Source organism: Microtus oregoni, unplaced genomic scaffold (assembly GCF_018167655.1).
Source record: "Microtus oregoni isolate MIOR12 unplaced genomic scaffold, Mior012 000028F_ref0000031, whole genome shotgun sequence".
Classification (NCBI taxonomy): domain Eukaryota; kingdom Metazoa; phylum Chordata; class Mammalia; order Rodentia; family Cricetidae; genus Microtus; species Microtus oregoni.
Genome location: NW_024543087.1, coordinates 28,040,923 through 28,055,338, shown reverse-complemented (window position 1 = coordinate 28,055,338; position 14,416 = coordinate 28,040,923). Strand labels below are relative to the sequence as shown.

The window sequence follows — 14,416 nt, the reverse complement described above, 5'->3', positions numbered from 1 at the left end:
TCAATTCTTGAAAGAAAATTACTTATGAGCCAGAAGCAAAGTACTTGCTAGTCATTTTCAAATCCCAAGTGTAGTTTTAACATCATGAGAACAGTGTTGAAGTGAATAATCAGATGCAATAGTAGTGATATGTAACAAACATTATTTAAGACCTTTATTTACCTGCAGTGGACCCAAAATCGAGCTTGTTGTATACATAAAAAAGAGCCGAAGGTAACTCAAAACGTTTGCAAATGCAAAAAGCCCTTCTGCTACAAGTGTAGGGTGGAATGCATCCCAGTCCTTCCGGTCAGCAAAGTCATGAAACTGTAGGCAGAAAGAGAAGCCAAAGTCAATCAGGAAAATGAAGAGACATATGAAATGTCTGAAAGAAAACTATCATAACTGTCTTCTTGTAGGAGACTTAAATAATGTTTTAGCCAAATAAAAGCTTTCCACGTATACTAGGAAATAGCACTTTATATGCAGAAATTTACCAGAAATTCTTTTGTTAAAAAAAAAAACCACAACAGGTCATAAAACTTATCATTAGGGGCTAGAGATATATAGCTCAGTGGTTAAGAGCACTGGCTGCTCTTCCAGAGGTCCTGAGTTCAATTTCCAGCAACCACATGGTGATTCACAATCATCTATAGTGGAATCTAATGCCCTCTTCTGGCAAAAAGGCACACTGCAGATAAAGCACATAAAATAAATAATTTTTTTTAAAAAAGCAAAATAAAACAAAAAACACTTATTATTACACTTTTTATGAGTGAAATATTGGCAGGTTTCCTTAAATTTTATAACACAAATTGTGAGAATGGATGCTGTCAGTTAATCAGATGCCATACTAAACCTAGACATTTGACTCAGGAATTTAGAGCAAACCACAAAAGTTGCCCCTCTTTCAAGTAGAAAAATGCATTGTTATAGCTAGACATGGGGCATCTCCCTGTCCCAGCTGTTCTGTGGGACTGTTAGCCACGCATCCTTCCACTCTCAATGTGTCCTGTTTGGATTAGAAAACTACTTCTAGAACTAAAGAACTTAGTCTGAAAAATGAATGTGACCCAACTATCAGGCCATTCATTTACATATGACCAATTTTGATTGTTTTTAGAAACTTCTCACTTCAGTCATTGAATCTCTCTCCGACCAACATGTTAGGAAACAGATGTTAAATAAGCCGGTAAGAATCACTTTGCTCTTTCTATAATCTATAAATAGCCAAAATAAAATCATGAAATGTTATATATCTTAGTCCCTTAAATGTGACACCCCATAGCTAACATAGAGTTTATTACATTTTCTGGCTCTGAGAAACCATAAATATTGATGAGTGTAAAATTAGAAGAGGTCTTAAGTATATATGGTAATGAGCTAAATGAAGAAATAAGACACTTGGTAGAAAGCAAATACCTGGCATCTGTATTTAAATCACCTTTTAAAAAACACCATAATCTTAGGTATGTTGCCTAATATCTCTAAGTCATTTTTTTATTTGCAAAATGAGGATAAGGAGAATCTTAAAGAATTCCTGTGAGAATGTAATTAGATACAGTATATCTAACATCGACCACAGAATCTAGCATATGTAGGTAACCATCAATTGTGAGGATTAAATTAAATGCAGTACATCTAACACCAACCATAGGACCCAACATATAGCAGGTAACCATCACTGAAAAGGTAAACCACTCAAACTACTGAAAAAGTAAGCAACTAGATCCACACAGATTGCTTTAAAATGAAAACACACCAGACACAGATTTGGGTTTCTAGTAACTCTGAGTTACATAGCTAAGTATATTAGTCCTTTAAATAAATGTCTGTATCTTTGATTGACAGTGAACAGTCACCTTGTTGTGAGCCACCACTTTGAGGGCAAAGGTTGCCAAGTAGAGGGAATTCATGACAAAGCTGAGCTGATTACGCGACTCTTCTAAAAAGTCTTCCAGCCCTTCATACCAGAGTCTCTTAATGTCCGACCAGATCATCCCTAAAACAGTAAAACAGCAGATTCGTTAATTCAATAATAAACTAAATAATACTTGAAGAGCAAGTGTTTATAACACTTGGGTTAACTATAGCTGTATTACAAAGGCACTAGAGCTAGGGGGCAGGAGGGAGAAGAAGAGCCTTTTAGTGAAAAGCTTTTAAAATTTGAAAGAAAAAAAAAATAAAGGAATTCTCTAAAAGACCACAAATAAGCAATAAGGATCTACACAATCCCTTACTTTTCCACCAAAACAACAAGGTCCAGGACAGTTAATCCCTGAAGAATGTCATGTAAACATTTATTAAATATGTAAAACTCATAAAATGTCTTTTAGAAAATAAAAACATTTATTATTTCAAACTCTTATCATTTCCTTTTTTGTTTGTTTTTTGTTTTTTTGTTTTTCATGACAGGCTTTCTCTGTCGCTTTTGGAGATTGCGCTGCAACTCACTTTGTAGACGAGGCTGGCCTCGAACTCATGGGATCTGCCTGCCTCTGCCTCCCGAGTGATGGGATTAAAGGCCATGCACCGCACCAAGCAGGGCTAACTCTTATCATTTCTTCAGAGCTTATATTTCCATGACAAATAACTGACCTACAGACTGAGTCACAAGGGAGCTCTTTTAATCTCAATGTAAACAACAACTTTATAATATAAAGTGAATTATAACTACAAAACTTGGTAAATTCTTAGTAATAAAACCACTGATACAATGAAACAAAATAGTTGTTAAGATGTCTGAAAGTGAAATTTAAGTTTTAAGATACCTAAAAAAATATATGCCATATACAAAAGAGCATTCACTCATAAAAAATTATACTTTCTGCTTAATAATCATTAACATAGTCCAAGAATAAATGATTTTTAGGGCTAAGGACAAATTGCTTGCCATGCAAGATTGGGGAAGTGAGTTCAGATCGCCAGCACAGACATAAAAAGCCAAGTGCATCAGCATACACCAGTAACCCTAGTGCTGTGGAGGCCAAGACGGGCAGATCCCTAGAGCCAGCTTGTCCACATTGGTGAAATCCAGGTTCTGTGAGCGACCTGTCTCAAAAAACAAGGTGGAGAACAACTGAGCAACACATTCATCCAACTGTGACTTTTGGCACCTGTGCATGTACATGCATACATGTACACATAAATACAATTTTTAAAAATAAACTTCTAACCTACAAGCTGCAAAGCTCAGTTATGTGTAAGCATGATGATTTGAGTTAGAGTCCTAGCACTCACACAAAGCCAGGTATGGCAGCATACACATGTAATACCAACAGCAGAAACAGGAGGATCACAAGGGCCTGCTGACCAGCCAGCATGGTCTAATCACCAAGTCCTACCCCTCAGTGAGAAATAAGGTGGATATTCCTAAGGAAAAATACCCAGGGTTTATTGCTAGCCTCTATTTACACAAGTACACTACTGTGTAAGAGGAAATTGAAAAATTCCACCAGGTAGAGAAGCTTCTTAAGCAGGAAGGTAAACAAATCCAAGTAGTTTTAAATTTCATGTATTTAAGGAATACAAAGTTATAAAATCAGGAACATTAACCTTCATAATAGTATGAGATAAACTGGGTGGTGGTGGCACACACCTTTAATCTCAGCACTCAGCAGGTAGAGGCAGGCGCATCTCTGTGAGTTCAAGGCCAGCCTGGTCTACAAGAGCTAGTTCCAGGAAAAGCTCAGAGAAACCCTGTCTTGAAAAAGAAAAAGTATTAGATAAATGATCATGAAATAAATAAATAAATGTTCATATTTTACCTGTGACAAAAGACAAAATTGCAAATTGAACTCCATGTTCATAATGTCACAAAGCAAGGAATATTAAATAACAAGGCAAATCTTTCAAAGTCACTTGACACTTACCAATAATCCATAGTATGAGAAGGTAGTCTATTCTCTCAAGGGCTGGGCCCATTGTATTTTTCTTGTCTTCATTGTAGACTAGTGAGTACAGATTTAGTAACAGCAAGAATGTGAAATATGATGCTCCATGAATAATAAATTTCATAAAAGGTGTGTGAATGATTCTGCCAAATTGAGATTTGGGAGCTATCAAATAACATAGAGACAAAACTGGCCAGAAGATGCCAACTGTCAAAACAGTCATTATCTTCTTACAGGTGGGCTTACGGCGGTAACCTGACATCTGTCCAAACCAAACGGTGTTCAGGAACTGCTGGCAATTTGACTGGGAGACAAACTGAAAAGGACATACAGAAACATAAAAAACAAAAAAGGGAAATAAAACCTTTAAATAGTAACTGGATGATATTCAGTCTTAACATGAGATGAAAATACCTTACATACTGTAATATGTCCTTTTCCTTTTATAACTAAGAGTATAGAGGCTCATAGCATAGACTATGGAGCCCCATTACACAGTTCGAATTCAAACTCTAACACAGACTAGATAACTATGAGTAAGTTTTCAAGCTCTCTAAGCTTCCCAGTCCTCATCTCTAATATCTGGATAGCAATAGTAGCTCCTCATAAACTAGTGAAGATTAAGCATCAAATTCTTAGTATACCACCTTATTCACAGCGCAATGCCATTTTAGGGATCAAAAATATTAGCAACCTACTGCATTGAGCTGATCACATTTAAAGACTATCAAGAGCCTTTACAAACCAGTACAAAGACAAACAGTATGTATATGTTACTATGAAGTCCACAGAGACAGCACTAACTAATCTTTGAGAAAGTGTTGGCTTCAGCTTCTGGGTTGTGAGAACCTCAGATGGCATGACAAAGAGTGGTCCATGTATTAGATCTCTGCACACTTCATGAAAGTCCTGGGAGGAACTTAAACTACGTCAGAGACACTGACTGTAGTGCTGAGGACTGAAGCTAGGCCTTGCACGTGGTAGACAAGCTCTACCACTCAGCTGCAGCTGCGCCCTCAGACCAGGCTGGCTCTTGGCTTGTGATCTTCCTGCCTCAGCAGCTGGGATTACAGGCCTGAGCCACTAAAAATACTCTCTTAAAAACCATTTTTCAGCTTTATTTATGTGTATGTCTGTTTTACCTACACATATGTATGTGCACCATTACATACATGGTATTCACAGAGGTAAGAACAATGCATCAGATGTTTGTGAACCACCATGTGGGTTTTGGGAATTGAACCAGGTGTCCTCAGCAACAAGTGCTCTAAATCACTGAGCCACTACTCCAGCCCCTTAAAAATAAGATACTCTTAAACTTGGCTAATGTTGAATTTCACGTGAGAAGAAAATCTCAAATAAGAGCAAAATGCTAGTTCAAGTACAGAAGTTAATTTGTACAAGTTACACAGAGTTTCTTAGCTTACAAATTTAAATGGCAACATTTTCTAATATAACATAATCAGATTTCATATTACTAAAGTATAATCATATTATTCAAGTAATGTAAAATAGCATTTTGTGAATATTATATTTTTAAAAGATTTTGGTGGCACACGCCTTTAATTCCAGCACTCAGGAGATAGAGGCAGGTGAATATCTGAATTTCAAGGTCAGCTTGGTCTACAGAGCAAGTTCCAGGACAGTCAGGGATATACAGAGAAACCCTGTCTTGAAAAGCAAAAACAAAAAAAAAAAGATTTATCTTGATAGTTCAGGAATCTAATTCACAGAATTTTAGCCTGCAATAAAAAAAACAACTGCACAGCATCCTATCATGCTTATCAAGAATTTTTCTAATATAACTATACTCATTTTAGCAATGATTTATGTCATTCTTTAATTTTTTATGTGTATAAACACTTTGCTTGCATGTATGTCTATGTACCAGTGTGTGCTTGGTGCCCACAGAGACCAGAAGAGTGCACTGGACACCCTGAACCTGGAGTTAGAGACAGTTGTGAGCAGCCATTTGGGTGCTGGAAGATGAACCTCGGTCCGCTAGGCTATGTTCCTAACCACTCAGCTGTCCCTGCAGTCCCTTACTTCATCCCCCATTTTTCTGTTGGATTCCAGTGAGATGCCTGGGAATGAAAGTCTTTCTTCCCAAACCACTTTTAGCAGCAGCCAGAACACAGCTCAAGAAACACAGACACACGAAAACACACCAGTCAGCCCTTAGCTGCTTCTTGGCCCATGGCCTCACTGCCTACTGTAATCACCGTGCTCTTCTCAGGTTTCAGTTTTGAGTTCTCAGGAGCTCCACTTTCTGAGCACCCATCTGAGACCATGCTATTCATGGTCCCGGCTAATGGTCACACCCCAGAGTTCCAAGGGACCACCCTACAAACAGTATCTACTTCTATTTTCAGATGCTAGCATGGCCCTTCCTTCAAGTTGTATATACATTGTTGAGTTATGAATGTGTTCTATATTGTTACAACTTTTTTATTTTATTTGAGAACCAAACAATAAACAAAATAAAGGTAAAGAAAATAATTTAGATATATCGCAGAAACCTTCATACCTCCTTTTGGTTATATTTGATAGCAAGTTTTAGACGACTTAAATTCATTCTTTCTTCTAGTAGTCCCCGTTTGTCAAGAGGCTCATCACTAGATGTATGGTTTAGTATAACTTCCAGTTCACGTGAATTCCGGGCTTGTGCAAGCAAATCTTTAGCAAACATTTTGCACTGACGGGCTAGCTCTTCATAATCATTCCTATAAAATGCATAGTCTACTATTAGGAATGTCATTCCCACTGCCCAATGAGATTACACCACTAGAAATTACTTTACTCAATAATCTTTAAATTCTGACAGGGCCACAGAAGATCTGCTCGCTTCCTGCCACAGTCACAGGAGTCTCCACAGCTGTGGAGAAATAAGCTTCCTGTGCCCACACTGATGATTTCAGATGAACACAGTATACTTACTATATTGATACCCTGAGAAATGCTTATAAAACTTGGTCAATTTTTTCACCTAACTCACTTCTCTCGTTCTCTGTAAGATGGCTAAAATTTCCCTTGACATTATTCATATAAGCAACATTTTTGATATTATTAGTTGATTTTTACCTACAGTAACTTCAATAATCCACAATGTACACACTACTTCTAATACTGATTAAGTATTGTGACTCATTTAAAGTGTTCACTTGAGTGAAATTCACAATGGCATATCCCAAGGAACTCTCTTCAGAAGTGCTAGTTTCCAAACCTTACCTCTGTCTTTGACTTATTTATAAAAACTGTACTTAATATAATTTATGAGAAATGAAGATGTTTTAGTACATAATTATTTATTAAATATAAATTATATTAAATTTATAACTCAGCTAAACAAAAATAAGTATATTACAAACAACTATGAGTCATGAATCAGAGGCTGGATTTTAGAAAATAATTTTCTTTAGCTTTTCCCCTCATGTAAAAAGCAAGGTGAACAGGAAGGCTGCTTAGTCTTTGCACATGGCAAAAATTCCTGTGAACTGGCTATATGTAGCTAGACTTAAAATTCACAACTTTTCCTTAAAGGCAACATTTTTCTCATTCTTTGCATTACTCCATAACCTGTGAGTAATTGTTGTTCAACAATTAGTTCTTCAGCAAATGAAATATTTATTATATTACATGCCTTTTGGTTTAGGAATATAAATGCAGATGGAAACATGCATCAAAGGTGTTATTGCAAAGGCATCTCATTTTTAAATGAATATTTAATAGACTGCTAGAGAAAAATATATAATTTATTAAACTGTTTAATCTCTAATAGATTACAGGACAATTAAGTGGCTGTATAGTGATGAGCAAAGATATTGTTCCTTAAATATGACTTCATGAGGATTTTGTCCCATTTTGTTTTGCTTTTGTTTTTAAAGACAGGGTCTCACTTTGTAGCCCTGGCTGCCTGGAATCACTGGGTAGACAAGGCTGGCCTGGGAACTCACAAAAGTGAGCTCTGCCTCCCAAGAGCTGGGATTAAAGGTGTGTGCCGCCATGCCCTATCCTCATTTTATGAGTTCACCAAAGTATATAGATGTCATATCGAGGTTTTTTTTTTTTAATGCAATGTACTTAAAGAATAGCAGTTCTAAACCTGAAGACTTAAATGTAGTCTTTCGTAAGTCTCTGGACTCAGAACTTTCAGGAACACACTCTGAATGATTGTATTAAGGCTAAAAAAAAAAAAAAAAAAAAAAACCCTGTGCTTTCTGATCCTGCTCTGCAAGTGTGAACGAACTTTGTTGACTTTCAAGATGGGGCCACATAGGCAACTGTGACAGGAAAGTGGGTTAGTGTACAGTTCCTGTTGGCACTTTGAAAATGGGAGCTGGTAAGAGGGTACTAGAAATACTCACCATAGGAGGACTGCAAGGTTTGCCTGGGGACTGTGTGGTTACAGAAGGGCAAAGCACAGAGGAGGAGTCAACTAATCAGCACCAACATGTTACTTTGACAGAGAAAGAAAATTCCAAATGGCAACAACATTACTCATCTTAGATTAACTGTAAATAAATGCAAATTATCATGCATCCTATAAACAGATTGAAGCAGAAGATTCTGCAACAAAAGACATAACGACATCCATTCTTCCCCACCTGAATTCCACCTCCACAAGGCTGAGTTCTTTTAAGTCAGCACTAAGTTCAAATGCTCTCAGGATTGGATCCTCCTCTGTTAACATTATTAGAGCTGGGCTGGCTAGACATCTATAGATATCAAGACGAAACCTGTGATAAAATTAGATTACACAACGTAAAAAAAATTGCCCTTGTTAGTTTTAATATGCAATGTTTATAAACTTATAAAGTACAAAATATTAAAATATGCTTATTTCAAGATATTTTCCCTAACACCTAAAACTTAAATATTTTGAAAAACAAATACTGGAAAATGTTGTCCACTGCTCTAAGTTACCAACTCTTTTCAAATATTCAAAATTTTGGCTGCCTTGATATAGCTGTAATTTCAGCTCTCAGGCAGCTGAGATAGGATTGGGAGCTTGAAGGTTACACAGAGTCTGGATTATGTATATTATTGTGTCTTCTTTGAATTTTTTGACTGTGAAGGAGCTAAGTACAGAGAGACATTTCATTGTATGGACTGCAAAGATAAACCAACATAAAGGTATCTTGATTTCAGAATTTGGGTCTAAGGATATGTCGCTTTGGAAAAGAGGTTCTTCTTTTGTTTCCACAGAGGATGAGAACCTGTGGAATCCTTCCAGACTAATATAGTTTGATGGACCAAGACCCCTTAAAAGGTCACTGTGAACACCCACTCAAAAAATTACTTTACCCAATAAAAAGCAGGAAGCAGTTTGAAGACAACATGCCCAAATTTTCAAATATTGTTTGTATATGTTTGTTTATATTTAAAGGGAGATATGATATAATAGAGATTTGCATTGGTATGAATCTTGGTCTACTGATACAAATTTAAGGTCAATTTTCTTATATGTATATTTCTGCTCTTGATTAAGGTATTGTGTTTGTGTATCTCATTTAAAATGTAATGAATAATTAATAATATAGGTTAATAGAGAGTCCTTTATAATAGTCAAGCTTGTAGTCATATTAGTTAGGTTTTCTAGATATATAGAGATTTATTTTAGTTAGATAGATAACTTGAAACCTTTCAAAGACTACAAAATATGGCATTTAAAATTTCTTAAGAACTTAGACTTTTCATGACAATGAGACTCATCTGCTCCTGGCAGCACCAATCTACTTCAAGAGGATGATGGACATTGAAGAAACTCCTTATGGAGTTTGCTAACCATTTTGGCAAGAAACTGCTCTTGCCTGGACTGCTTGATGTTATGCTATATGTACTGGACATGCAGAATCCACAGAAAAATGACTGCTGAAGTTGCCTAAAGAAGGTGACACAGTTCTTTGGGGTTCCTGCTTCATGAAAGAGTCTTTCAGACATTCTGCAGGACACAGACGAAAGTGACTGACAAACTGCCAATATAGGTGGAATTGTCTTTGAAATTTCCTGCTTCATGGGAAAGTCTGCTAGATACTATGGACCTGTGAGCTGAAGATTGGATGCCCCAATGATATAGAAGAACTTTGGGCAGGAAGATGTCTCTTTCAATTCTAGAGGTTTGGAAGTTGCTTACAATGTACTTCCTGTTTACTTAGAAAATATTATATCCTTCTGGAGTCTTTGATGGAGTTGAAAAATTTATTATTATAGTCTTCCTTAGTTATAATAAAAGATAAAGTAGGTATAAATATTATAACCGTAATTTTTACTTGATACCTATTTTGTAATATGTAATCTTACTAGGTTAAAGTTAAAAACCTTTCTTTTTGTTTAAACAGAAAAGGAGAAATGGTGTGGGAAGTCTTTGTGTCTATGTGTTGCTTTTATTGGTTAATGAATAAAGAAACTGATTTGGCCTATAGCAGGGCAGAACTTAGCTAGGTGGGGCAAACTAAACTGAATGCTCAGAGAAAAATGACAGAGTCAGAGAGAAACCATGTAACCCCACCAGAGATAGATGCCGAAACTTTACCTGGTAAGCCACAGCCTCGAGGCAATACACAGATTAATGGAGATGGGTTAAATAATATGAAGAGTTAGCCAATTAGAAGCTAGAGCTGTAGTAAATGGAGCGGTGGGCTGTGTCCCACCACCCAGCTCCTGGCCGCTGGGCTAGCTTAACCCCCTAATCATACAGAGATCCGTATTAATTAAATTGCTGCCTGGCCCATTAGCTCTAGCCTCTTATTGGCTAACTCTCACATCTTGATTCACCCCATTTCTAATAATCTGTATGACACCACGAGGCCATGGCTTACCAGGAAATATTCAGCATGTCTAACCTGGCAGCTTCATGGCGGGTAGCTCCCTCTCTCTGCCTTCTTCCTCCCAGCATTCTGTTCTATCTACTCCACCCACATAAATTCTGTCCTATCAAAAGGCCAAGGCAGTCTCTTGATTCAACCAATGAAAGCAACATATAGTCAGAATGACCTCCTACACCATAGAGCTAATGGGCCGAGCAGTGATTTAATTAATACAGTTTCTGTGTGGTTATTTCGGGGCTGAGCAGCCGGAAACAAACAAGCGGTCTCCTTACAACAGAGGATTGCTTGAACTCAAGGTTAGTTTGGGAAACATAGCAAGATACCACCTAAAAAACAAAACAAACAGCATCCAATTGTCTGCATCAACCTTTCAAGTAGCTCAGATTATGGGCATGTACCACCATATCTGTATCTTAAGTATTTCTGAAGAAGCAACTGCCTGCACTATAATTACTAAATATGTATAGACAACTTATCTCCATGCTTTCATCAATATATCTACATTGATTAATTTTATCATTACTTTTAGATGACATTCAGGCACAAGTGGGCTTCAGTGAAGCTGCACAACACAATACAGGCAGAAACACTCCAAATTTGCTGTTCGATTTTGAATTTTTAGCCATTTCACATTTGCAAACCTTTTACTGTTGACAAGTTTTATGCCCTTCGCATTGAGTTTAAGAAGTTATGGCTGAGCTCTGCCTCAATCCTTCCTATCCCCTGTTCAATAAAGAGCTAGAGTTTTGTCAGGTTCATGCTAGTAAACCTGTAACTTTGGTCTAGAAGAACCAAATAGTGGACTGGACAAAATGACCAATGGAAAACTAGGTTATCAAGACTGAGCCTGCAAGTCAGGATGAGGCCAGTAGAGGACCAACCAGAAATGTCAAGAGATACTCTGGAAATGAGAAAACCACAGATGGATTAATAGTGTTTACATAAATCCCTAGCTGACTAGACAATTACACATATGTGGGTAACTCATACGTTTAGAAAAAGAAAAGACCTAAAGAAGTATTAAGTTACTTAATGCAGGATCATGTGCAGGATCCATAAGCAACCAAATGATTCCATTTAGGTAAGATTTGAAAAAACAGTGCCAACATGGATATAAAAATTAGACTCTGTTGTTTTTATGTACTGGGAGAGTGGCTAAAACAAAGTTTTGGTTTGACATGGTTAAACTCTAAAGTTAAAGTGACCAATGATAAACTTTATAAATATACTATCTTAGGGTTTCTATTGCTGTGAAGAGACCCCATGACCATAATAATCTTACGAAGAAAAGTGTTTAAAGGGGTGGCTTACATTTTCATAGGTTTAGTCCATTATCATCATGGTATAACATGGTGGTGTGCAGGCAGACATGGTGCTGGAGAAGTAGCTGAGAGTCCTACATCTTGACTAACAGGCAACTGGAACTAGACTCAGTCACTGGGTGGTATCTTGAGCATATATGAGACCACAAAGCCTGCCTCCACAGTGACACATTTCCTCCAACAAGACCATACCTATTAAAACAAGGCTACACCTCCTAATAGTGCCACTCCTTTTGGGGGCCATTTTCTTTCAAAGCATTAATATAACTTCCTGGCCCCCCAAAGGCTTGTAGCCATATCACAGTGCAAAAATGCATTCAGTCCAACTTCAAAAATCCCCATGATCTATAAGTCTCAGACTTATTTAAAAGTCTAAAGTTCAAAGTCTCTTCTGAAATTCATACAATCTCTTAACTGTAATCCCCTGTAAAATAAAATTCAAAAAGCAGATCATTTACTTCCAACACATAATGGCACAGGATATATATTACCATTCCAAACATAAGGAAGGGAACATAGAGAGGAAATACTGGACCAAAGCAAGACCAAAAACCAACTAGGCAAACTCCAAACTCTGCATCTCCATGTCTGATGTTAAAACACTTTCCAGATCTCCAACTCCTTTCAGCTTTGTTGACTGCAACACACTTTCTCTTGCAGCTAGAACATGGCCCCTCATTCAATTACAGTGTCACCAGCTTTCTGTTTTCCATGGTTTCCTTCACTGTCTAAGCTTGGCTATTCTGGAACTTGCTCTGTAGACCAGGCTGGCCTCAAACTCAAAGATCCACCAGCCTCTGCCTTCCAAGTGACGTATTAAAGGATTAAAGGCGTGAGCCACCAATTGGCTCTAAGCTTTTTTCTTTCTTTCTTTCTTTTTCTTTCTTTCTTTCTCTCTCTTTCTTTCTTTCTTTCTTTCTGTCTGTCTCTTTTTCTTTCTTTCCTTTCTACCTTCCTTTCTTCCTTTTCTTTCCTCCTTCCCTCCTTTCCATTCTTTTTTTATTCATTTATTTTTTTTTTGTATGAGTGCTCTGTCTGCCTATGCAGCTTTATGCCAGAAGAGTGCATCATATCTCACATGACTGTAAGCCACCATGTGGTTGCTGGTTACTGAATTCAGGCCCTCTGGAAGAGCAGCCAGTGCTCTTAACCGCTGAACCATCTCTCCAGAACCAGCTTTTCTTTAATTCCTTTTCACAAGTTAGGAACTTAGCTGGGTGGGATCTTGTCCTGAGGTTACCACTCCCTTTAGTCCATTTCTTAATCTGTTTATCTCTTTGAACACCAAACACTGGATTTAGCTCTAACACAAGACTGGTATTCCTTTACTCCTCAGCTTGCTCCTTTTCATTATAAATCTTTATAAGCATGAATACTAGTAGTCACAGTCTATACTAGGTTTGTGGTAGTCTGAATAAAATCTCAAAACAATATATTCTGTTGTGTTATTAGTGGTAATTCAAATGAAGATTTATAATGAACAAAAGCAAGCTGAGCAAATAATTCAGAACATACAGATTGATAAAAGAGGCATCAGGAAGTGGAATAGACCTAAATTCTGTGTTCAAGGACATAAACAGATTTATGAAATGGAATAATGTGAGTAGTGAACTCAGGGCAAGATTCCACCCAGGTAAATTTCTAACTTGTGAAAGGGAACTAAAGAAAAGCTTAGGGGCTGGAAAGATGGCTCAGAGGTGAAGAGTACTGGTTGCTCTTCCAGAAGTCTTGAGTTCAATTCCCAGCAACCACATGGTGGCTCACAACCATCTCTAATGAGATCTGGTGTCCTCTTCTGACCTGCAAGCATACATGCAGACAGAACACTGTATGCATAATAAATAAATAAACCTTAAAAAAGAGAAAGAAATGCTTAGAGCAAGATATAGTGATGCATGCCTTTGGGCCAGCAGATCTCGGAGTTTGAGGCCAGCCTGGTCTACAGAGCAAGTTCCAGAATAACCAAGCTTAGGCAGTGAAGGAAATTATCAGAAACAGGAAGCTGGTGAAGATGTAACTGAATGAAGGGGGCCATGTTCCAGTCTTAGCAAGCAGCAGAACGTGGCAGGTTCAGCCACGTGGTTCTGGTTTTAGAGTGAAGGATAGAAGAAATGGGTTATGGAATTTGCCTCCACACCTAATGACACTCACTGAGGCCAGCATGTGTCAGGGGTGTCTCTGAATGGAGGCCCAAAGAGGCCATTTTGTGAAGCTGTGAAGTTGAAGCCTGGATTGCCTTGAAGAACTCAAGATGTTGGTGATGCTAGAGCTGTGGGATAACTGTCGGGGAAAACTGCTAACAGGGAATGGGACGACCCCAAGAGAGAGAAGTGTGTTGCAGTCAACAAAGCTGAAAGGAGTTGGAGATCTAAAGAGTGTTTTGACATTAGACATG

General features: G+C 37.6%; 1 protein-coding gene across 4 annotated transcripts in view; it reads right to left on the bottom strand.

Annotated features, from left to right (window-relative positions):
* Positions 1-14,416, bottom strand: part of Trpc1 (transient receptor potential cation channel subfamily C member 1) — a 53,862-nt gene that overhangs the window by 10,318 nt on the left and 29,128 nt on the right. For all 4 annotated transcript variants that reach the window (XM_041677495.1, XM_041677492.1, XM_041677494.1 and 1 more), the window contains 5 exons: positions 8,477-8,608; positions 6,400-6,595; positions 3,852-4,188; positions 1,842-1,981; positions 163-306 (listed from right to left, as the gene is read on the bottom strand). In XM_041677495.1, coding sequence (XP_041533429.1) covers positions 163-306; positions 1,842-1,981; positions 3,852-4,188; positions 6,400-6,595; positions 8,477-8,608 — 949 coding nt within the window. The remainder of the gene's footprint in view (positions 1-162; positions 307-1,841; positions 1,982-3,851; positions 4,189-6,399; positions 6,596-8,476; positions 8,609-14,416) is intronic.